Source organism: Danio rerio, chromosome 20 (assembly GCF_049306965.1).
Source record: "Danio rerio strain Tuebingen ecotype United States chromosome 20, GRCz12tu, whole genome shotgun sequence".
Taxonomy (NCBI): Eukaryota; Metazoa; Chordata; class Actinopteri; order Cypriniformes; family Danionidae; genus Danio; species Danio rerio.
The window spans coordinates 10,450,969-10,477,111 of NC_133195.1; the positions used below are offsets into that span (position 1 = coordinate 10,450,969).

Below are 26,143 nucleotides of genomic sequence, written 5' to 3' on the forward strand. Positions count from 1 at the left end.
ATGATTTATGACTTTTTAATAATAAAAAAATATTTAAAATATAATAGTTTTAATTTAGTTTATTTGACACAATTGTGATTTTATTTCTCAGAATTGCTAGGTACAAAGTCAGAATTCTAATTTAAGAATTCACAATTATAACTTTAATGCTTGAATTATGACTTTTTGTCTTAAATGCAGACTTTAATTTATGTGAATTCCAAGTTTATGCAGTTGTGAATTTATTTCACACAGTTTCCTGATACCAAGTCAAAATTCTGACTTGTTATTGCAGTTTACAATTTGCAGTTTCAACTTCGCTTCCCAGAATTGCAAATTTGCAAGATGTACAGCCAGAATTTTGACTTTATAACTTGCAATTGCAACTTTTTATCTCAGAATTCTGACTTCCGATTTTTTAAAATATTTTTGACGTTTCAAATTCATACTTTGCAATTATGACTTTGTATCTTAAAAATTCAAGATTAAATCTCAAAATTCTAAGAAAAAAAAGTGAGAATTGTGACTTTCTATAACGAAATTTTGTGAAAAAAATCTGAATAAATTATGAGATTGAAAAAAAGTATTTTTTTTTTATTTAGTGGCCACACTCAATTCAGTGTAAATGTTAGCTGTTCTATTTTCATTTTCATTATATTTTGCGCACACTTATGGGCCCAGAGGCATTAGTTTAAATTAGCTTATTCAATTCAACTGTACTTAATATCTTTGGACTGTGGGGTAAACCCAAACACCTGGAGGAAACCCACACGAACATGGGGAGAAAACGCAGCAACCAGCAACCATCGTGCTAGGAGACAATTGTGCTACCCACTGCGCCACCATGCTGCCCTCAGTACAGCATATTATATCTATAATTATAATATTATATAATCATATTATATCTATAATAGTAGTTAATTGAAAACTGTATAGTGTACCTTTAATTATAACAGTTGCGATAACTGCCTAATATGGGTAGACAATGAGGGATTAAAATGTTGCTTGAGTCAGACAAATGAGCAAGAAGAAAACTTTAGTTTCATCATGATTCACTCAGCATAACTGAATAACATCTGTGAAGACCACCAACGATTCTCATCTGCTTTTCTTCAGGGTCTCAGACATCAAGCGGTGCCAAAAATGGGAAATAAAAACAAAAGTGCATTAAAATCTATATAATGTAATTAATTAATAGTTATAAATTGTAAAACTAAGACCCTGTGTGCTACTGCAGACAGTTTTGTTTGATACTGGCACATTGCAGCACTGAAATATTGCAATGCACTTTTTGGGAAGAGGCTAATTTATTTGCACTATTTGTTGAAAATAAACAAGTAATTAATGGATTTAAAACACAACAACTTACAAAACACAGAAAAAAAAAGTATCATAAATTATTATATTAAAAAAAGCCGGAAACTGTCTATCAACAAAAAAATGTTTGATACATAAATTATATATAAAAAATGTATATATATATATATATATATATATATATATATATATATATATATATATATATATATATATATATATATATATCAGATTTGATATTTATTCAAATGGCAGCCATGTTTTTTCAAAGTGATTCACACCTAGATACTTCATTTGATGCTTCCTTGTTTTCTCCCCGCTCGGCCCTCCATGTCCCAAAAATCAATAGAAGTCCACCATCATGAAGGACATATCAATTTATTATAGCCAGCACACAATGAATGAGCAGGGAGGAAGCTTCTAGAGGAAACAGGTGCATCCTTACCGAGATTTTTATTGTATCTAATAACCTTTTGTTGCTTGAACCAACAATAAATTAAACACATTTTAACAGTGACTTTTGCTTTATTTAAAACAAGCTACATCAATGGCATAGTCAGGTATCACAGTATGATTTATTACAGTATTTAAACAGTCAGTTTAAATTATTTTGAGTAATATAACACAACATCTGTAATATTATAAATAAACATTAAATACACACCCATATATACATTTGCTGTCTTTATAATGATAATAATAATAATGATAAAAACACAGGCTAAAACCTTTCATTTTAAATGTACACTGCTTTCTCAATAAAGATCAATAAATAAACGTCTGGGGTCATTAGGATTTCATATATATGAACTATTGTAACAAAATGCTGTAATAAAGAGTAATGGGGTTCACAATTAAACATTCTCTTTATTTTAACTAATGATTGTAAAATGTACAAGTAGACATTTTTAAAAGACAAGTCCACAGAAGTTCAGTAACACACAAGGAAAGAATTTTAGTGAGAAGTCACAGGTAATCATTTATATCCTGTAACACTTGAGTGAGCAGGAATTTTCCACCAATTCTGCCATCTTCACATCATATTTTTTACTGACCTCGGCTATGACAGATGACAAAAAATGTGGGGAAAGTAAAATAATATAGCACAATAACACATAAATGAGTTTTTTTTTTTTTTCATTACACTTACAAATGTGCCAGAACTGCTCTGCTAAAACATTTACTGTGATGTTAGGGTATAGTGTATCAAAACTATAGAAACTCAGTTACTAGAAAAAGCCGCCAGGAAGATCTCTCAAAAACTACAGTTTGCATTTGGATTGCCAGTGAGAACTAAAGCAATGATGCCATGCAGTCACAGTGTTAGCATCAATGCTGGAATTCTGTGAACTCTCATAAACAAAATGTTTGAATTTTATAGATGTGGCGGAGGGCTGAATGTCCCCTCATGTCAGATGTGCAACCCACATAAAGGTACTTTAAAGTACTAAAATGGATAGAAAAATAGAGATCAAACCCTTCAATGGGGAGTTGAAGGTATCCAGTACAAATCACATGCCAGTATTTGGTGCAAAACAGTGTAGTATACTAGCAAACAGCACCTGTAAGGAAATGACAATGTGTCGTCGTCGGCTTGGTGCTTGTGTGTTGTAATGTAAAGTAAATCTGCTCTTTGCTGATGAAGCGTTAGCAACAACACTAACAAATACTCTGTCATTGTTGTGTGTCTGTTAGTGCTTTATATTAACCTACATTTCCCTAAACTCATCATGCTTAATGTCAACTTTTTTTCATAGACTCTTATTTTACAGTGTTTGAATGGATATGACAATCCAATGAACATCCAGATTAATTAAAAATGCCATGGTAATGTAGACTAAAAGACATAATATGTAAAAAGTTTCAAGTTTTTGCCTGAAAATGTGTAAACAGCCCCTCAGTTACAAGAAATTACTGTAAATTATTTGCACACGGTTCTGACAGATTAGATCAAAACTTGACGTTGACCTGCTTGAGATTCTTTGCATCTTCATGATGACCTGCTCACGATTTGATGTGTGAGGGGTGGATATACTCTTTTCAGTGTCAGTGGCGTCACTCTGTTGTCTTTAGGACTGTCGCCGCACTTGCTAATAACAGTGACATTTGTGAGAACAGAAGAACTGCTCTTCCTTCTAAAAGACAAAAGATTCTGAAAAACTCCTAGAGCTCTTTTCCGGAAGTGACTTCCTACGATGACGTACAAGAATGGGTTTATTGCACTATTGCTGTACCCTAAATAGGTTGCCAGCTGAATGCCTATTTGCAATATGTCCTCCCACAAACATCCAGAAACAAGTTGAAAGTAGTCGAGGGTGCTGAGGAGTCGCATCAGCTGAAAGGGTGTCCAGCAAAAGAAAAACACAATGAGGACTGTCAAAACAAGTTTAGCAGCCTTTCTCTCTGTCTGAACTCTCGGCTGAATCATCAGACTACGATTTTTAAGGGCCTTGACTATGTGAAAAGTGCAAAGTGAAATGACTGGCAGTGGAACCAGGAATCCAATTAAGTTTCTTGTAAGGTTGCGCTGGAGAATCCAGGCTGGATGAGGATATGCCAGGTAGCAGGCTTCAACTTCTAAGGTTGAAAAGAAACGTACTCTTCGGAAAAGCAAGTTTGGGAGGCTGAGAATGAAACTGGCCACCCAAACCATCACACAGATACGCTTGGCCCATTTAGGGCACCTCATTTTAGTGCGATTCATGGGTTTGGCCAGTGCAAGGTAGCGGTCCACGCTGACTAGCACTAGAAAAAGTACACTACAATAGTAGTTCATGGGGATGGCAGTGTTGATCACTTTGCAGAGCAACTGGCCAAAGTTCCACTGGTAGTCCTGGGCAATGGTGACCATCCAGAAGGGTAAACAGAGGACCATAATGAGGTCTGCAGCTGCCAGGTTGCCCAGATATACATCAGCTACGCTGCACGGCTTCCGCTGGAGGCTGAACACGCAGAGGACCAGGCTGTTTCCCAACACTCCCAAGATGCTGATAAGAGCCAGAAATGGAGGCTGGACAGAAGACAGCCATGTCCAGGCCACTGTGTCGTTGCAGAAGAGAGTCGAAGAGTTCAGCTCCATTGGGACACTATGAAATAGATGTGGTTTTTTAGCATACAATCTAAATTGTATTTAAATGCACACAGCAAAAAAGTTGTCAATTAAGATGAAATGGATGAAGCTCCACCAAATCAGTGTTCAGAAGTTTTAGATGATGTTCATTTATTCATTCATTTTATTTTTTTACTTAGTACCTTTATTCATCAGGGGTTGCCACAGCGGAATGAACCGCCAACTTATCCACCATATGCTTTACACAGTGGATGCCCTTCCAGCCACAAAAGTACTGGGAAACACCCATTCACACCCACACATACACTATGGCCAATTTAGTTTATTCAATACACTTATAGTGCATGTGTTTGGACTGTGGGGGAAAACGGAGCACCCACACAAACACAGAGAGAACATTCAAACTCTAAACAAAAATGCCAACAGACCCAGCCAGGACTCGAACCAGTGACCTTCTTGCTGTGGGGTGGCAACGCTACACACTGAGCCCCAGTGTCGACGTTTTAGAACATATGAAAAAGTTTGCCTTTTTTTTTAATTGAAGTGTATTAATGCTTATATATATATATATATATATATATATATATATATATATATATATATATATATATATATATATATATATATATATATATATATATATATATATGAAAGAACCCTTGCTAAACAACATACATACAAGTTTATTAATGAAGCAAAGGTCATCGAACTACAGTTTACAAGAAAATATAACAGTGTGTAAGTTAATCTATCAAAATTACTAGTAATTACAGATTGAAAATGATTTTAGGTGATTCAGTTTGGTAATTAAAATAGCTAAGACAAAATAAATAACCAATAAGCAGAGGAGAAAATAGACAATAAAATTAGATAGCAAATTAATAAAAAAAAATGCAATTTTGGAGTGAAACTTAGTTTAAACACTTTAGTTGAGCGATTACACAAGATGGTAAGTAACAATCTGTGAAGTAGTTAAATATTATTTTGTAGCATATTGTAGACTACACTTTAAAAAGCGATTAAGTGACCATTTACAAAAGAGAGAAAACTCTTTGCCATATAATTATTAAGTAAACAACCTGTGATAATTATAAGAGTTGTCAATGGCTATACTTACTTTTTAAAGTAAAAACAACTTGTTGATTTAGCGCAATATGTTTACTCACATTTTAAAGGTAAATTAAGTAAGTATTTTACAGTGTACATTAATCTTTTGACAAACTCAAGGAATGAAGGTTAGTCATCTGTTGGAACTGATCCATCTGCCTGAGCAAAAACTTTCCAAGTATTTCCAGAAGCAATCATACAAAATATGGTGGATTATAAAAATTTGAAACATATTGAATCCCAGTTTAGGAATCTCCCTTCCCATCCATCTAAGAATTAAAGATTTATTAAAATGAAATATTAGTTTAATTAATGATCAATTATAGATTTTAATACTAGTAATTAGATTTTTTTTTTTTTTTTGTTAGGGCTAGAATGCAAGTTAGGCTAAAGGTTAATTGCATGTAAGCATTTGTAATACTATAGTGCATACTTTTCATGCGTAACAATAACACCTTGCAATAAAGTGTTACTGGATAAAATGATTTGGTAATATTTAAGTAGTTGTAATATATATATATATATATATATATATATATATATATATATATATATATATATATATATATATATATATATATATATATATATATATATATATAAACTTTCCGTTTGAATACAATCATTGTTAGGCCTTGTTAGAATCTCACCTACCTTTCATGATAAGTGTCAGCTCCAGGTTGTATGTCCAGAGTCACAGTCCGTTAACTTCCGATGTGTTGTCCAGCTGAATCTCCTCCAACTAGACACTGGTGAGATCAGACAGGCGCTCTTATAAACGCGTAATGAGACTGTCGTCACTGGACGCCTGGATCTGTTCTCACTTTCCATTTGTCATGGTCTGGCTGTCTTTCGAGTGAGTAAAACACTTGCACGCATAACTGTTATGAAGCTGATATGAAGATAAACATTGTGAGTCAAGTGTGACGCTGCATTTTTTAACAAATCTTCAGACTGACGACCGTAGATAAGGCAGACATTAAGCTTGTATTCCAGAAGAATTTCACAATCTTGCAATAAAACATCTCCGATTTATTTTCTTACAGAAATAATTTGAAAAAGTATTTTAGGGTTTCTCATAAACCTAATAAAAGCAAATGTTGAGTTCTGTAAACAGGCCAAACAATCTAAAGTGCTTATCCTTGACCCATGGACATGGATATTAGATTTTGAGTTTGAAAATATGTTTCCAGTCTCTCCACTCCTCTCAATAAAGTTTGCAATAAATTTAGCCAACTACTACTGTAAGTTAAAATTGTTTTGGAATTGTTTATAAACAACAGTTATTGGAGTATTTATTTATAATAATCTATTTTAGTTTATCAAACTGACATGCGTAATAAATGAGAAAAAAAATCTTTCTTTCTTTCTTTCTTTCTTTCTTTCTTTCTTTCTTTCTTTCTTTCTTTCAATACTGTTGACATCTTCTGATTCTTTTTCTCCTTTTCTAGGCTCATCTGTCCTACAGCATAAAATTTGACAGGTTGATCTTAAATGCCCCACACTATTAACATAGGCTCATTCTGAAAATGTAGCCCTTTACATATTTCTGGAAATTGTGATTATGTAGCCAGAAGTACGTATGGCTGCATTTTGTCTTTAAAACAAACACTACAGGGTGGTATGACGGCGTTCCTTTTCACGCTTACCAGCTGATCACTTACTTCCATATAGACGGCATTCCCGCTGTCAACAGTTTGTCCAGTTTGCTCGTTATGTATGCAAGTGGTCTTGAGTCACAGAGAGAAGTTGACCATGACGATGAGGTTCGAGTCTGGTGAAGAAAAGTTTCAGAAAGTGGGTAATATAAAAACAGAAGCCAAAAAATAAAACAAACAAGTAAATAACAGGGTGAGAATGTGGTAAAAATCCGGCGAGGGCTTTTCTTTTTCTTGATTGCTTTTTTTTAAATTCTCAGTTGGGTTTAGGGAAGTGGGTGGAAGGGGTCAATCAGTGTTTTTGAAAACACTATTGGTTGGGTTTAGGAAAGGAGGAGTGATGATCAGTCAATAAGTCAGTCAGTCAACAGTGACCCTTGGTGAATTTATACAACAACAGCAGGAGTAAATGGCACTCAAAAAGCGTACATAGTGGCTTTTGGCAAATTTGAGAAAAAAAAAAATGCAATAAAATGTACCGCCTGGCACTTATTTGGCGCTCTCCATAAATGCATATAGTTGTATGTTTTCAGCATGAGCCTGCTTGTTAATCTAATCTAATTTTAGTCGCTGAATTACAAGCAAACAAGAAATGTTCTTTTAAACCATCTTAATAGTGTAGATGTAAATAATTATAATGACTCATTATAGTCATTATACAATCATTACACACATACATCACCATAGAATCATTATACAATGTAAATTGATTTATAATGACTTACAACAAAAAGTCATTATACAATTTTGTGTCCTTGTGAACCACATTAACAAGTACACACATTTACACACCAAAGCTGGTGCTGTTGTTATAATGCAATTTTAATGTACTGTACATGCTTATATCTAAACACCCATACAAGCAAAACCATTCATTAATTTTTCTTCGGCTTTGTTGCTATTTCAGAAGTTGCCACAGGGGAATGAACGACCAGCTATTCTGGCATAAGTTTTATACCCACACGCATTGATTATGATTATGAATAATAATCAGAAACCGACGCGTCATCTTTGCACTTGCAGTTTTGTGCTATGTCGCCGATTTGGATCCCGCCCCAAAAATCATTTTAAACCCAGAAGCTGAAATTAGCTGACAAAAGCTTAAAATTATAAAAAAAAATTCCCCACAATTAAAGCTGACAGGTGCTAACATTGTCTTAACTGATACGCAACATGCACAAATCTGTTAAAAAAAAAAGTACTTGAGGGTTTTGTGAACCTATAATTCCCTTTATTTTATGTTTTTTTGTTTTTGTTTTTGTTTTGTTTTTTCCGGCACCTGCCTACCTGCTTTTTTTCACAATGTACAACTAGATGGTTTATGTGCAATATGTGCATTTGTTGACATGTTTTTAACTGTACAAATAAGAAATACACATATTTATATAAGAATATTTACAATTATGCAGCATTATTGGTTCTAAAAATATAAATAGTGAGTGTCTTTATATCATTCTTGATTGGTTTACTTTTCTGCTCAGCTTTTCATAAAGCAGGTCACGCAGACAGTGGGTGCTGTAATCAGCACATTCGCTCTCACCTGAGATGGATTGCTTAATTAAAGCTGGTGGTGGCAACACTTTTGTGGGAGGTTCAGAGGAGGTCAGGGGTGGAGGAGACCAGGAGGCCATCTGCATCTGTTATCTGGGTCTGGCATCAGGCAGCACAGTTTATACAGGAGTTCTAAGATAAATGATACTTTTCTGTTGTCAATGCAGCCTGAATTAGGCGAGAATGTTGAAGAAGAGCAGGTGTTTTAGCTCTATTTGTATCATAAAATGTCATTTTGAATTTGACTATCCAAACTCTGCTAATTCCCTGTTTAAGTATAACGCAGAACACAGACAGAAAGAGAAACAGAAAGAATGAGAAAGCTGGTCTTGCTCGTAAATCATATTTTAAACAATTTATGTTTCAATGAAAAAATGAGCAGATAAAATCCTTCAGCTGTTTCTATTGCTTTTCAACAATCTCCTGAGAGTTACTGGCTCACTGCTGCATGTCTGGTATGTGTTCAACAGCAGCGTCAGACAGTGGGGAATGAGAGCAGCAGGAGGTCCACAGAGAGACTGTTTTGCAAATCAATATTTCTATGGTAACTAGTTCCGGTATAAATTTGACTGGCCAAATGACGCTCTAAAAAAACAGATTTATTACAGCTCCTTTTTGTTTCTACACAAAAAAAAAAAATCATAGAAAATTAAATAAATATGTGTAAATACACTAACGATCAAACATTTGGGGTCAGTTTTTTTTTGTTTTTTTTGTTTTTTGGTTTTCATGTTTTGTTTTTTTAAAGAATTTGTTTTTTTTTTTAAATTGTTTATCACAGTGCATTTATTAAATGTAAAAAAAGTTAAATATTTATTTATTCAATATTTATTTATTATTTATTGTATGTAGTTTTAAAAATTATTACTCAGTTCATTATTACTATTATTATTATTACCATTAGTACTAATAGAATGTTAATAATCATTAATATTAGATGATTTCTGAAGGATCATGTGACTGATCATGTGTGAAGGATCATTTGTTGAAAATTCATCTTTGAAATCACTACACACAAACACAAACACACACACACACACACACACACACACACACACACAACGGATAATTTAGCTTACCCAATTCACCAGTGCCGCATGTCTTTGGATTGTGGGGGAAACCGGAGCACCCGGAGGAAACAAACACGAATGCAGGGAGAACATGCAAACCCCACACAGAAACGGCAACTGAGCCAAGGTTCGAACTAGCGACCTTCTTGCTGTGAGGCGACAGCACTACCTACTGCGCCACTGCATCGCCCTAATGTGTGCAATGTTTTTTTCTTTCTTTTTTTTAATGAAATTGTCCTATATTCAATGCTTTTGTTTGAGATTTTGACTGTTTCAACCCCATACCACATCCATATTTCCTTGACATTTAATTTGGAATTATTTTAATTTAATTAATTGGTTTTATATGAAGATATATATATACACACACATACACACACACACACACACATATATATACATATATATTTCAAGATGTGAAGTCAGAATTATTAGCCCCCCTGAATTATTAGCCTCTCTGTTTATTTTTTCCCCAATTTCTGTTTAACGGAAAAATTTTATCTTTGCCATGATGACAGTAAACAATATTTGACTAGATATTTTTCAAGACACTTCTATACAGCTTAAATGGACATTTAAAGGCTTAACTAGGTTAATTAGGTTAACAGGTTAGGGTAATTAGGCAAGTTATTGTATAACGATGGTTTGTTCTGTAGACTATTGGGAAAATATATTAGCTTAATATAAAGGGGCTGATAATTTTGACAAAATGTTTTAAAAATATATAAACTGCTTACATTCTAGCTGAAATAAAACAAATAAGACTTTCTGCAGAGGAAAAATATTATCAGACATACTGTGCATGATTATTTCCTTGCTCTGTTAAACATTTGGGAAATAATAAAAAAAGAAAAAATAATAATTAAAAGGGTGGGCTAATAATTCTGACTTCAACTGTGTGTGTGTGTGTGTGTGTGTGTGTGTGTGTGTGTGTGTGTTTGTGTGTGTGTGTGTGTGTGTGTGTGTGTGTGTGTGTGTGTGTGTGTGTGTGTGTGTGTGTGTGTGTGTGTGTGTTTCCCAGAGATGGGTTGTTGATGAAAGGCCCTCCGCTGTGTAAAAATGTGCTAGATAAGTTGGTGGTTCATTCCGCTGTGGCGACCCTGGATTAATAAAGGAACTAAGCTGACAAGAAAATGAATAAATGAATGAATTGCACACATTAAAGATTAATGTCACATATGTTTATACGAATTTCATGATTAACAAAGTAAACAAAACTACACACCCACATACACAAACTCACAAATTTGATTAAGTGCAATTAAAAATAATCATCAATAATCAATCATTACAAATAACAATAATAACTAGGCCAATTATAAACTGTTTCCATTATTGTCTGTGTGAATTAGAGAAACAGAAGACTTGTTCCTTGGTTAAGCACACTAAACAGAGGTAAAGTGAATTCTAAGTATGATCACCGTAAATTGATGTGGCGTAATATTCAACACAGAGCAGCAATTATCCGTCCAGTACAATTTGTCCACAAGACTTCCGAGTTATTCCACAAGGGAGCAATCAGTGACTCCTGTCATCAGATTTGACTATCCAGAACATGGAAAACATGGCACAAAAGCACATCACAGGACAATCCATTCATCAGGTTATTTCTCTAAAACAAATAAAGGAGACCGAGACAAGTTGTGGCATCTCTAATTATATAACAAAGATGATTTAGAGTTTCAGGATCATCATGTTTGAGCAAACAAGAGAATGGTGCTGGGAAACAATGTATAGACCGCATCTGGTTGAATGACCTTATTATGTTATGTGTTTGTGTAACAAGGTTAAAGATGCAATAGGAGATCTCGAAAACTGTTAATGTTGGCTTGATGGCACTGAAAGCCGATATCCCACCCTACAAATCCCCATATAAGCCATACATCCTGAGCAAATAAATGCACCTAAATCAGAAATAAAACTTTATAGTACACATAACAATTACAATACCAAATGTAAAAAAATAAAGAAGGTTGTTGATGTTTGCTTGCCATTCTCTGCCATTCTCTGGCTAAGCAGGTAGGAGAGCATATCATAATGGTCGGGGCAGTGCTTAATTTGAGCCGGATCCTGTTCCGGGAAATGTCAGATATTTGTGTTTTGCGTTTCGGCATTTACTTTATTTGATCTGGCATTAACTTTTGCAATAGAGAGAATGTGAATGAGTCCAAGTGAAAAACAGCAAGCAGAGGCATAGTGGTCTTCCTAAATAGTGTTTGTATTTTCAAAATGCCAAAGAAGCGGTCAAGCATATATAATTTTTTATTTATTTATTTTTAAATCTTGAGTAAATCTGATATTGAGCCTGATCAAAAGAAATGAAGCTGTGCCTCTGGGTCAGGAAAGCGGGAGACAGAAGCAATTGCAAGTCAGCCAAAAAACCTGACGGAAGAGGTAACTGTGGGATCTTCTTGAAGATTAGACAGAGTGAGTTATTTTTGCTTGGTACATAATAGTGAAGTAATCTGAGGGCGCACTCACATTAGGTACAGTTGCCTTAAACTGTGCCAAAGTGTGAATGTCCCCCATTACGCTTTCCTCCGGCCTGCACTCACATTGCATTTTTACCTACTGAATCTGAGCACACTTACATCATCGATGATGCGACTGTTCAGTTTGCTCGAAGGGAAGCACTCTCGCTCAGGACAGTGGAGATTGCCTTAGTTATATCGTTTTGTATTATTTTTAGTCATTTGGGATGCAGTGACACACAGTCAAGCACTTTGCTGAACAGATCCACCACTTTTGACGCTCATAAATTATCATAAATGTCCTCGTGTTGCAGGTATTAGGAGGTTTCCTGAAGGTGCAGCTAATGTGTAGCGAGGGGTTTACGTCTTTAATAAACTATGACAGTTCATGTTCGTGGAAAAGTAAGAATGATTAATAAATCCATATAAAACAGTCCCCTAAAGTGATGTTGCGTCTTCAGTTTTGGGCTCAGGCACACTTTGCACTCACAAGCGTATGGCACCAAAGCCCAAGTGAACCGCACACTGACACATCTCTTCCAGCCAGGCCAGGGCCGGGCAACTGAACCGTGCCTGAGCCCGATTTTGAGCACTTACACTTCTCAAACGAATTGGGAAACGCACCCTGGCACAGTTCATATGGTGGGCCCTGTGGGTCCAGAATGTCAGTGGTGTTATGTTGCATTCACACCAGACACGGATGAAGCATCAAGCATGATTTACACATTAAGCCAATGCAAAGAAGCAAATAGACATCCTGCAGCACAATACGAGAAAATGAGGTGGCATGTAACCAATCAGGAGCTTGTTCTTGTAGGGATGTGATTATGACCTAGCACCTGTTGCTTGTGTCCTGGGGTAAAGTTCGCTTGCCAACACTGGACAACAGCTCATCAAACTGGCCTTGGCTCAGTCGATGCACAGCTGAAAGCTTCCATTGTCTAGGTAATGTTTCTGGAGGAGTTGATAAACTCACAGAGCTGGGTACATCTCTGAATGGATCAAGTGGACTCAAACATGGCACCAAACAAATCAACGCTGTTTATCAACCTTCCTAAAGTGCATAAACACAGCTACTCTCTTAATAAAGTCCATGTTAGCCATTTAGCAATGAAGCTAGTGTCACCGAGTGGTCAGAGAAGCACTGCCCATGATCATGATCATAATCTACATCTATTGTGAAGTGAATCTGACACGTGAATAAAGCGAATTTAATGCACGAATGAAGCTAGTAAACTCAAAAGGTTTACGCGTCTATTAAGACGCAAATATTGCTTGCCTCATTTGGTTGTTCTGGAAATCATTCATTTACAAATTAAGCACTAATTCAGGCTGAATGTTTTGAATTGACAAACTTTCTTGGTTCTACACCTCCCACAAATACATATAAATACATTTTGACTTAAACTAAATTTAATTATTGCTTTTAAGATGTGAAGAAACTTTCAACCAGCATAACAAAAAAAAATGTTTTAATCCCCAATTGCACCTTTAATAAGTTATTTTTAAAATTAAATTAACGTTTTGTGTGTCACACTTGTTTAGCAATAATTATGAGTGTTGTATATGTTAGAGGTTGTCTAAAAATGTGTTTAGATGTGTGTATAGTTATATATTCAATTCAATTCACCTTTATTTGTATAGCACTTTTGTGCTTTTATGTTTAATGTAGATTGTGTCAAAGCTGCTTCACATAGAAGATCATAGTAAATTAAAACAGTGTCAGTCCAGTTTTCAAAGTTTAAGTTCAGTTCAGTTTAGCTTAGTTCAGTGTGGTTTAATAATCACCACTGGGAGTCCAAACACTGAGAAGCAAATTCATTGATATGCAGCTCTACAGATCCCGAACCATGCAAGCCAGTGGCGACAGCGGCAAGGAAAAAAACTTCACCAATTGGCGAAAGTGAAGAATTAAAAAACCCTGAGAAAAACCAACCCAGATTACATATGAATGTTATTATATGTAATCATATGTAATCCCTAAAAGACTTTAGGGAGTTATGCGGTACTGGTGGTCTTCCTTCGGCCCAGACAAAATGAATGTGACCCTGAAGTGGCCCACCTGTACAATGGCAAAGGGGGGCCAAAGATTTAAATTCATTTATTGGGCCATTCAAGGCAAAGATTTAGCACTTATGGCTAAATTTAATCTGAACGTGAGCTTGGTGTGGCCCATGTGGAAAATGATCAACTTGCCCCAAATGATGGAGGACAAATGTGGGCCACAGTTGGCAAAATAGTGGCATAGTCATTTAAGGATAATCTGGGTCTAAACCTAAAGTGGCTCACATGTGTAGGTGCAAATGTGGCCCAGTTATCTTAAAACACATGTGGGCCACTTTTGCCAAATATTTGGCACAGTTAGCTCTGGCTAATGTGGCTGTAAAAAAAGGCGGCTATAAAAAGAGCAATACGTATTAGCGCTGATTCTAAGCATCCCCTTTTCAGTGAATATCAGCTGTTACCATCAGGAAAAAGACTGAGAATGCCAGTGTGTAAAACTAATAGACTGAAGCTTTCATTTGTTCCTACCTCCATAAAACTGTTGAACTCTACCAATAACACTGCTCCTGCAGTGCGCTAGCACTAGACTGGGTTCTGTGTTTTATATATTTATATTTATATACGGTCTTACTCTGTAAACAATGTATGTTCTTAACTGTTTGTTCTTAATTGTTTTGTTTTATTTATTTTTACTGTCTGTTTAGACAATGTTGTAGCACCTTTTATGCCCAAGACAAATTTCCTCTCTGTGACAAATAAAGTTAAACCTAAACCTGTAAGCCTAAAGCGGCCCAGAGGAGATGTGGCCCAGTTATCTTAAAACATATGTGGACCACATAGACTAAAGTTACCATCATGGAGAAAAGTATTTGCTTTAGGTGGGCTCATAGCCCTGAACCTCTTGATATAAATTTTCTTTTGGGCTGCTGTAACTTTTAAGAACTTTACTTATTATAAGTAATAGGCCAGATCTGGACCAGAATAAAAGCAAATTGTGGCCCAGAATAGTGTCAGTTCTGATTCATTTGGTTGAATTCTGCCTAATTTTTGCTTTGTAAACCTAAAGTATTGCTTTGGCTTTTTTTGTCGCCCAGATCTGACAAACAAGAGCGGACCGCCCTAGAGCCATCGTTCCATTTAGTATGTGGTCCAGATGTAAGTTTCTGGTGTGGGCCGGATCTGGGCCAGAATCAAAGCAAACTGTGGCCCAGATTAGGGTCAGTTCTGGCTCAATTGGTTGAATTCTGGCTGATATCTGATATTGCTATGGCTTATTTGTGGCACAGATCTGGCAAACAGGAGCGGACCGCCCAAGTGCCATCATTCCATGCGGTATGTGGGCCGGATGTAAGTGTCTGATGTGGGCCGGATGTGAGCCACATGAATTTTGCTAGCTGGGAGGCTCCTCTGGCCAAACGTCTTGTACAGAGCTGCAGTCTAGGCGCTGGAGAAGCTGGACGTCTGCGAGACTCGTCTGTTCCCGGAGCGTCACAGGAATCACTCTCAATCATATATATATATATATATATATATATATATATATATATATATATATATATATATATATATATATATATATATATATATATGTGTGTGTGTGTGTATAATCTAGATGCACTACCGGTGGTCAAAAGTTTGGGGTCAGTAGGATTTTTAAATGGTTTAAAATAATCTTTCCATCAAAAATTTTGTACAAATTGTCAAATGTTATTGCACTGTAAAATAACAGTTCAAAAGTAGCTAATACTTTAATTTAATCATTCATACCAGTGATTTTAACAATAATTTTTCAGCTTCATTACTTCAGTTTTCAGAGTTAAATAATCCTTCAGAAATCACTGTAATAATAATAATAATAATAATAATAACAATAATAATAATAATATACAGAATATTTTGCTTAAAATAAGAAACATAAAAAACTGACCCCAAACTTTTAAAAATATATAAATATAATATATAAAATAATATTTAATATTTTTAAAACCCATGGGTGCTCTACTGTATTGAGATCTGGAGAATATGTTCCCCTTTGGCTGACTGCTGTAGTTTCAGCCTGGCTTTGATAGATGATTCTTAAACAGAATAAACTACAAAGTTGTCTGCTCTGATTCTGCTGGTCAAAACTCTGGATACACGGCACATTTTCCTGTAGAATTCACCTCACTAGCACTTCTTATGCTCTCAAATGCTCCAGGCTCCCAATGGATGTGTGTGCTTTCTAAGTTCATCAGTGTGTGATGAGGTGAACCTGCTGCTAATAAAGGCTAGTCTGCCCATGAGACTCTGGGTCACCATCAAACAGCACAATCCACTGCCTCATTTCAACAACACATGGAGGACAGCCTGCCTGTTTTTGCTTCACTTCTCTCCTTAGACACATCCTCTTTCATGCCCTTTCACATTAGGTAACAGCATCTCCAAGGTTATCAATACAGTGCTAGTAAGGGTTTAAGTAGTCTTTAAAGGGGCCTGAGAAATAAAAATCATGACTTGATTTTCCTCACGTAAGTGGTCAGTGTGACTGATATATTGTGTAAAAATAAATAAATACTTACAATTTACGGAGAAAAAAATTGTGAATTTTATACTTAAGTTTAATGTAAACTACTGTATTCCATTAAATCATGCAATGGTTAAACAGCAAAGCTTTGAAGTGTTAACATCTACTGTACATTGCACCTTTGTAAAGGCCCATTCACACCAAACCCAGCAACCATAAATATAGCAATAAATAACAATAAAGCAATATATGCGCCAACACTGATGAACATTAATGACCTGTTTATTTTTTAGATAATGTAGTTTTTTTGCATTATGCCTTGTGACCAGCAGAGATCCTTAGTGTGTTACTAGTGCATCTGACCAGTGAATCATGCTTGTGCAATTCATACAGTATAAGTGAACTGAATTTAGAGAGGGTAGTCAGTGTAACATTCGTAGAATGAAACAACACTAATTATTTTCCCAGCTTTTCAAAGAACACAGATGCTGAAACTAGCACTGGATACCAGAGGTACTTTTATTTTTACACTTCAGTTTTAAAGCCGTGTTGACCGTTATTCAGGGATTAAGTTGAAGGATAGTGAGTGAGTGAATTTTTAAGTCTGGCTTGCATAACATCCATGCATTTTTGACATGGTTTCCCATGGCCAATTATTTGCAAGATATCTAACTAATCTTTGAAAAGAGCTAGGACTTAACATCAAGCAGTGCTTCTCCACAATGTTGTCTGTAGAATAAAGTTTTGCAAGCATTTTTTACTGATATAGCTCAATGGATTCTAATTGGTTGTCAGTTTTTTATTGTTATTAGCTGGAGAAAATTGCTCTTAAAGTGATTTAAATTATATTATTTCTGAACATCTTTATCATTGGGGTCGGAACTGTGCTCTTGCTTTACTTTCAGAACAACATTTAGAAAAATGTTATCTTGATGTAAAATACACAGACAAAAACACCACCGACTACTGGTAAAGATGAGAAAGTTTTAAAGAAAGCAATACTCATCACAAACAGCTTATGCACAAGCAAAAACACATATCTTAGAAGGTGTTCAGCGTCATTCACACAACTACTGAACCACAACTCTAAAATCCTAATGTATAATCGTTGTTTTCTTAGTGAACATTGTTTTCCTTCTGTGCAAGGAAATACACAGAGTTTAGTTTGTGTCTGTTTTGGTCATTTTCAAAGTCTAACCATTTCCTTTCCACGTTTAGAGTGGTGGTCTTTCTCTGGACCTTCTGATCATCAGTTTGAAAGCTTCAGCTGCAATACTTTTACTCAGATAGCAAAATTCATGTGGCTCAAATCCGGCCCACACCAGACACATATCCGGATCACAGACCGCATGGAATGATGGCACTTGGGCAGTCTGCTCCTGCTTGCCAGATCTGTGGCACAATTAAGCCACAGCAATACCATATATCAGCCCAAATTCAACCAAATGAAGCAGAACGTACTCTGTTCTTGGCCACAGTTTGCTTTTATTCTGACCCAGATCTGACCTACACCAGAAACTTACATCTAGACTATAAACTGAATGGAATGATGGCTCTAGGGTGGTCTGCTCCTGTTTGCCAGATCTGGGTCACAAATTAGCTACTACCGATACCGATACTACCGATATCTGCCATGTCAAAGACCTATGGTTTGACCCTATAATTATCAAATGATCGCTGTACTTTATCTTTCTCAAAAGTGACCAATCAAAAAAGTGGTCGGCATATGTTATAACTAGGCCATATTTGCCATATCTTCTCTGAGCCACTTCAGGCTCAAAGTTACATTAGCCGAAGCTTACTGTGCCAAATATTTGTCAAAAGTGGTTGACTTACTTTTTGAGGTAACGGGGCCACATTTGACATATCTTCTCTGGACCACTTAAGCACCAAATTCTGCAAATAACAGGCTGAATGGTCAGTTGTAATCTGATTCCAAGGTATTTATGACCCAAAGGAATGTGCTCACAGCACAGCACAAAAGAACTGAACAGGACTATAAGCTTCTTGCTTAAGACTAATGTTTTAATGTAAACTTTATTCTCTCTTTAGTGTAATCATGTGTTTTGCAACATTTCCCTTACTCCTGTATTAATATTATGGTTTTAATACTTCGGCATGCAATGTTTAACTCTACTGAAGCTAAACAAGCTCATAAACAGTTCATGTTTGAAGTCATTTGGAAGCTAATTTGGTGTACTGAACGATTGTTTACATTTTATGTTAAAGAGTGCTACATATTAATATTTAAGAGACTTGGACATTTTTGGATCAGTTTGCATCAAAATGCCTATGCAAATCTCCTTATACTTCGAACAAAGGGTCATAAAACATGTCTCAAGGAAGTAAGTTTCCGATTGGTCAACTTGGAAGACCATGGAGGGTGAATACGAACCCTCCCTATAAAGCTTGTGTCCAAAGCAAGTTAAGTTGAGTGAAGTTAAGGTTAAAACAAGTCATAGCAACGCCCTAAGAAAGAGACCTAAGCAGAGAAACCTCCAAGAAAGCAGAGACCCAGAAACCTCGGGCTGTTGAAAGGCTTGAACCCAGAGGACTCCAGGGAGCAGGCGGGTACCCAGACGAAATGGGTTAATCGCACAGCTCAGACATTCACATCTCTGATACCTTCTTTTCATCATTTTCTATCGAGAGTCTAGTTAAGTTTAGTGCGCTGCAAACCAGTAGCCATCACGACTGGCCCGTTGCCGCTTCAACTTAAAACAACCGACTCCACCCCACTTCAAGCCTCGTGAGGACAAAAGAACCACCAGCCAGACACGTGCTCAACAAAGGGAGCTTCTTCACATCACGGACACTTCCATCTGAATTGGTGTAAACTAAATGCAACCCTAAAGAGACTTAGAAGGGTTAAATTGATTATGTTTGGTTTGCTTGGTTTGCTCTTACAAAATCCAAGGTTTTCCATCATTACATTCTCTCAACCACGTACTTTACTTTCTTTACTTTTCTCTACCCTTGAATGAATGTGTGTTTTTGTTAGGTGTTACATGTAGTTTCAGTTAGATTAGTCAATAAAGTTTAATTTTGTACAAAAAAGGTGCCTGTGTATATTTACAAATCTAATGTCTTAAACTTCGATCTTGTTCCCCTGCTTAAACATTAATGGGTTTTTATTTTGATAGCAATAGCCATAATAAACTCAACTGTCCGTTTGAACGATCGCTGGACGAATTATTTGCTCAGATTTAAAGAGTCAATTCGTTTTAAGCCCCATTCAAATGACTCTTCCTCCCGTTAACCTAATCCTCTACATATATTGGTGCAGAAGATAAGCGAGCACTGTAATATAGAATATAACTCGCTTCATTATAATGGCGGAAAATGCGCAGGAAGATTAACTTTGATTAACATTTGTATGCTATTTGGGTAACTACGCCCCTCTTACCCTTGTTTGCCTTTGTTGCTTTGTTTGCTTACATTGGTTATAAGGGAATAATGTGCAAAATAAAAGCCTCAGTTCAAATAGAAGTAAATTAAAAAACTAAAAGTCTCAGCAACTTCAGGTTCATGTGATGTTTTCCTTTTAGCCCTACAACTTCAATAGAAAACAACATTTTAATTATTAATGTTCTTCAAAATCTTCAATTTAGTATTTTCTAAATATTTACAGATGACTGCACTGTTAAAAATTGTCCCGTTAAAAAACAGTAAAATACTGGCAGCTGCAGTTGCCAGCAATGTACTGTTATTTTACAGTATGTTGCTGTAAAAATACATGGACTACATTGGTTTACACAATACTCAAGTGAGCTCATTTTGCTCACTGAAAGCAACTGCCTCAACTGCTGAATGAGTTTATGAAGTAATGTGCTATATATGCCTAGAAACATACTTATAATGATAACTTATTTTAGTTAATTAGAAAAGTTCGATTTAACTCTAATATCTTATTTTTCACAACAGCACACATACATGTAAATCTGGAATCACCAGAGAGATTCTGACTGCATCAGCAACTAAACAGCAGCTATCTTTAAATAGAGAAACATGCAGAATAACATCAGCAGTTCATTGTTCATCTTTAACTCATACACTGGCTCTACTCTCCTCCACAACGGTGACAGACAGAAGAAATTAGCTTCAGGTTTTACAGTAAAATACTGTTTTTTCCTTGATTTAACAGTAATCTACTGGCAGCTGTGGTTGCCAGCAATATACTGTTTTTTTACAGTCTACTTCCGTTGTGTAAATTAACAGTATATTACTGTTAAAATACATTTTTACACTGTGTTTTTACCTCTCACACCTTTAACCCTTTAAACCCCAGAGCATATACTTCAGTTTTAATTGAAGTGTCCACACTACTGAGTGTTCAAGAAACATGGAGCAAAGCTGAAGTAAATTCATTAATTAACTGACTAATTAAATGATAATTGAGGATTAACAATGAACAAATGAAGAAATACTGAAGGGAAAAAACAAGAACAGAACATACAAAACTTTAGTCACAGCTTTATAATGAAATAACCTGTAGAACAACAAATGATTAAATCATTTAAATGATCAGCGGATGATTAAACAACTCTACAAACATCATCACCAGCTACACTTATTACTTAATACATGTATTTTTGTATAACATCTACTAAAGTTCTTCTTGAGAAAAAGTTAAAGTTTTACGTCACCATCATGGAGAACAGAGTTTGCTTTAGTTGGGCTCTCAGCCCTGTCATTTTTAACATTTATATATCTTGACTGCTGCAATTGTTAAGAACGTTGTGTAAAAAGCTCCTTTGTTGTGGCAAGCCAGCCAAAAACCTAAATAAGATCTGGTGATGTTCATGTTGCTATTAAACGGCAGAGTCTGTTCTCATTTAGTGTAATAATATTTACTGCTCCTATTCAATGCTAAATCTATTGTTTTACATTTGATGTCTATATATGCAATGATTTCTGGAAGTTTTTAAGAATATCTTAAACAATAACACTGCTCTATGGTGTAAATCGCACTCAAAGAGACATCAATAATCAGCGGATGAACCTCAATAATGGTGACAACTAACAAAATTAACAGTTTAACTCACAAACAGGCAACTGAAAGTCTAAACATAAACAACAGCAGAATCAAACCCAAATAAAGAAAACTGTTAGACCATTATACAACATTTATTTATACCGCAATGCATGCTGGGATATTTGTACAGTGCCACTCCCAGCATGCATTGCAGCATGAAACATTTGAGATGTTACCATTGTTGAGATACAAGGTCAGATTTATGAGGTCTGAGTGTGTATTTGTCATAACTGAACTGTTTTTGTATGTTATTTCTTAACTGTTAAGCAATTACGGAGGTATCTTTTCTGTTTCCACATCTCATTAATTAAATTAATACCTGCAACTAAGCATAAAATCTATTGAATGTGGCCCTTCTTCCAGATTTATACCAAAACATTTATCAGAACTAATTTCAGATAAATAGATTTCTCTATTTATTGACTTCCCAACTTTATTGCTATAGTACAAACGTTTTGTAAACTCTGTATTCAAGCAGATGGAAAATCTTCTTAAAACAGTTCAAGGGTGAAGAGCCCAACTAAATCAGCCCCTCTCTCCATTACGGTGACACAAAAAACACCTTAATTTCTGTTGGATCTCAATGAGAATAGTATGGAAGTCAAATCAGTCAGTAATAAGTGTGTGTCTGCTGTTGTTTGTGGAGTTGTTTAATGATCCTCTGCTGAGACTGAAGCTGTTTTATTTTATTTGATTTTATTTAATGTTGTAACTCAAGTCACTGTTTGTGTTTCTTGTTTATTTTCTTCAGTAATTGTAATTATTAACAGCAGGTGTTCATCAGTGTCTGAATTCACTCATTAGTGTTCATTAAAACTGTCAGGTGAACTATATTAGTTAACTAGTGTATGAAATAGTGAACAAGGACACAAAGCGTGATTTCAAACACAGACTTCAAAACATCGAATCTGAACTTTGTTCGCTCACAGTTTTCTGCAGTTGGTTTCTTTCTCGAAAACAAAAATGTTACCCAGAAAGCACTGTTTTTAACAGAATATTACTGTTTTAGTGAAAAAACATTATTTTACTGTAGAATCTGACCGTTTTTTAACAGCAATTTTTTACAGTGTGGCTTTTGTAGATTGTTTCCCAAAACAGTCCCATTGTTTTCTTTTTTTTGTGAGCTTCAGGGAGCAAGTGTTCTCATTAGGAAGTGTTGAACGCAGAGATTCCTCATTATGTGGCAATAACATTGGTGTCTTCTTCCCCTAAGGCTCTTGACAGAACTCTGGAACCAAGTTAAACACACAAACACACTCTCAACGATAATCCTCCTAGCTGTTTGAGTCCAGAAACTCTCTGTAGAAACACCCACACACATCACTGAGTCATGCTCAAAAAACATGCAGAGAGCAGGAATTAATGCTTCTGACTTCTGCTTTAATGCCTGGAGTCAATGATTTATGTGTAGTACTTTTTTATGTATGTTTTATTTTTTCTTTAAAATGTTTTAAACATTTAATCACTGCTTTATCTGAAAATAACATTAAAATATTTAATTCTAAGGATATTCAAATACCACAATTAATCAACAAATATACAATTATCAACAAATTTACTGTACACAAAAGCCGATGTAATTTATAATAAAAATAATAGCAAACATTTTAAATGCTTAAGTTGGGAGTCAATGCTAAAATAAAATAGTAAATTAAAATAGAATTCAACAAATCTTTTTTGTGCCAAGATAATTATTAATGATAATAACAACAATAGTTAATAAAAAAATTAGTAGCCTGAGGAATTGAAAAAGTGACACTGCATTATGTTCATTATTTTGAACATGTTAAACGGCTGATATAAAATCCTACAGATTGTTCCCAGCTCTAACAAGTATTCTATTTCTAAGAACTTTCTACATCTTCAATTAAATTTACAATTTCCCCCACAGCCTTTTTGTTGCACAATCATATTTGTCATTGAGCTATAAACAACAGGCAGAAGTATATCTATAACCTGAACACTAAAACATCTGATGTCTCGAAAACCCTAAACATAATTATTTTTTATTATTTAATAATAATACATTGTTTACAGTGGACATTTCAGCATAAATAGGCCAGTTAACAAAATGGTGAAAGAGCAAAAATATTCATCTTGATTTTATACTCTTTGCTTGGTCTTAATAAATAAGAAATATAATATTAATTTAAAATTAAATCATATGAAAAGTTATTTTGTGAATCCAATAAACACTGAAAATGCCACAAATTCCAACCTAAAATTGTTTGAAAGTTAGAGTCAAGCTTGGACAAACAACAACAATAAAAAAAAAAAAGTAATATTTGTAGACAAAAATAAAATACAAAATATCAGTCGTTGTAATATTAATTAGATAAATTAGGAAAATTATAAAATGGTTAGAGCAACTGTATTAATCAAAATGTTGCTGAATTGTAGAGCTCATGCAAACCTCCACAGCATTATCAACACATGTTTTTTTTTTTTTTCTGCTTTTTACTGACTGCTGTCAATTTAGTTTCATGTTTATTTGGCTGTCGAGAGCACATATGTGAAATGGGATATTTACTTAAAGTATAACCCCACACCAGTGTTTCAAACTTTTAAAGTGCAAAACAGAACTGCTCTGTGAGTATAGAGTGACTTTAGAAGCTGACATTGGAGATTATGGAAAGTAAAATACCATTTCTGACACGTGTGAAGAGTGGACAGTTACAGCACATGGCAATTAGATCACTCTGGGCTTCTGAGAATCTTGAACTCAATTTCAGAGAATTTCAAAGTATTTCAGGCAGAGGTGTTCCAGAAATGTTTTATCATAAAAATCATCATATCATTATATCATACATATTATATGTATGTCATTATCATTATATATACATATAACAAACAAAATGTGGCCCTGGACCACAAAAGCAATCATAAATATAATAAAAATGTCATTAAATACGTAAATAAAGGCCATTAAATTACAGAAATTTACAGTAACATAACGGACGTTAAAATACAGAGATTTCCTTAAATTTCTGGTAAATTTCTCTAAAATAACGTCTGCTATTTTACAGTAAATTTCTCTAATTTAACAGCCATAATTTTACAGTTTTTTTCCTCCAGATAAAAAAAAAAAACTACTATTTTTTTACATACAATTTGCTGAGATTAAACAATATTTAGTTGAAAAATGATCCCAATAATGAAAAGATTGTCTTTAAAGATGAAAAAAATATGTTCTAAGTGATGCATAATTTTTGATATATTTCCATAATTGTGGAACTTGATATTTATTTCATAACCTTACTCTGTTAACATAAAATTTAAATCAACAATTTAAACTCATAAAACGTATTTTTGATTTTTATTTTCTGATTTTAAAGACGCATTAGACGATGGTCTTTAGAAACAATTTTTGTTGTGCTGGTTGAAAGCCTCTTCACAGTCCAAAAGTATTGATTTAAGTAAATGATCTAAATGTGTTTATATGTATTTTTATATTCTGGGTTAGGCATAAAACTAAAAAAATGTTCATCCAATTAAATATTATCAGCACAACATCTCCCATAATTCCAATAAGTAGCTCAAACTGTCAACAAATGTAGATTTGGGCTTCTGCGCATCTCTGTGTAACGAGGAGGCTGAGGCTTTGTTAGAATCCATATGCAAAAGTTTATTAAAGGGATTAGGCAGACACATCAACGAGTAAACAGACGAAGAGTCTGCAATATGTAAGCAGTCCAAACCAGTCAACAAACACAGGCAAATCCAGAAGGCGTAGTCAGAGTGCAGGCAGAAGTTTAGAATCAAAACAATCAGTCCAAAACCACTCAAGAGAACAAAGACAGAGAACGTACGTGATCAAGGCAGGCAGGGTCATACACAGGATAGCAGTTATGAAAGTAACTTGGAACAACGCTTGGTAGGGCAGGTAAACTGGCAATACTTCGCAAGGAAGCATGGCCTGAGCTCTCACTAGAATACAGCACAAACAGGAAGTGAACGCAGAGGAAGCGGACCTGAGTCAGTAGTTGGGCAAGGGCTCCCTCTGCTGACGTAGAGTTACACTCTGTTCATGAAGATCTGCCATTTGCATGTGCAGGCTTGCATGCGTGCCGTGCGTTCACGAGAAAATCAAATGCTGAATTAAAACTTTTTAAAATCCTAATTGAATATTGGAGTTACTTTTGCACACTGGAGAAAGGATGACACCATGGCTGAAGAATTTCTTTTATGCTGTGTTCACACCAGACACGGAAAAAGCATCAAGCGCGAGTGATTTATATGTTAAGTCAATGCAAATGTGCAAATAGACATCCTGCGGTGCAAATGACTTGAATTGCGCGAATGGGGGGCGAATGGTGCGAAATCCGCGAATGGTGTGGTGCGAATTGAACATATTGCGCGATTGATGAGAATCACTCGA

The 26,143-nt window shown here is 35.2% G+C and overlaps 1 protein-coding gene across 1 annotated transcript; it reads right to left on the minus strand.

Moving 5' to 3' along the window:
* Nucleotides 1–1,659: 1,659 nt before the first annotated feature.
* si:dkey-63b1.1 lies at nt 1,660–25,668 on the minus strand. The gene is made up of 4 exons (XM_001344080.5): nt 25,575–25,668; nt 7,138–7,247; nt 6,128–6,222; nt 1,660–4,382 (listed from the first exon to the last, which is right to left on the minus strand). The coding sequence occupies exon 4, from the start codon at nt 4,373–4,375 to the stop codon at nt 3,287–3,289; it is 1,089 nt and encodes a 362-aa protein (XP_001344116.1). The 5' UTR covers nt 4,376–4,382; nt 6,128–6,222; nt 7,138–7,247; nt 25,575–25,668; the 3' UTR covers nt 1,660–3,286.
* Between the last annotated feature and the right edge of the window lie 475 nt (nt 25,669–26,143).

Excerpts from the sequence above, each read along its gene's own strand:
- si:dkey-63b1.1 (XM_001344080.5), bottom strand. The coding sequence starts at position 4,375 with ATGGAGCTGAACTCTTCGACTCTCTTCTGCAACGACACAGTGGCCTGG.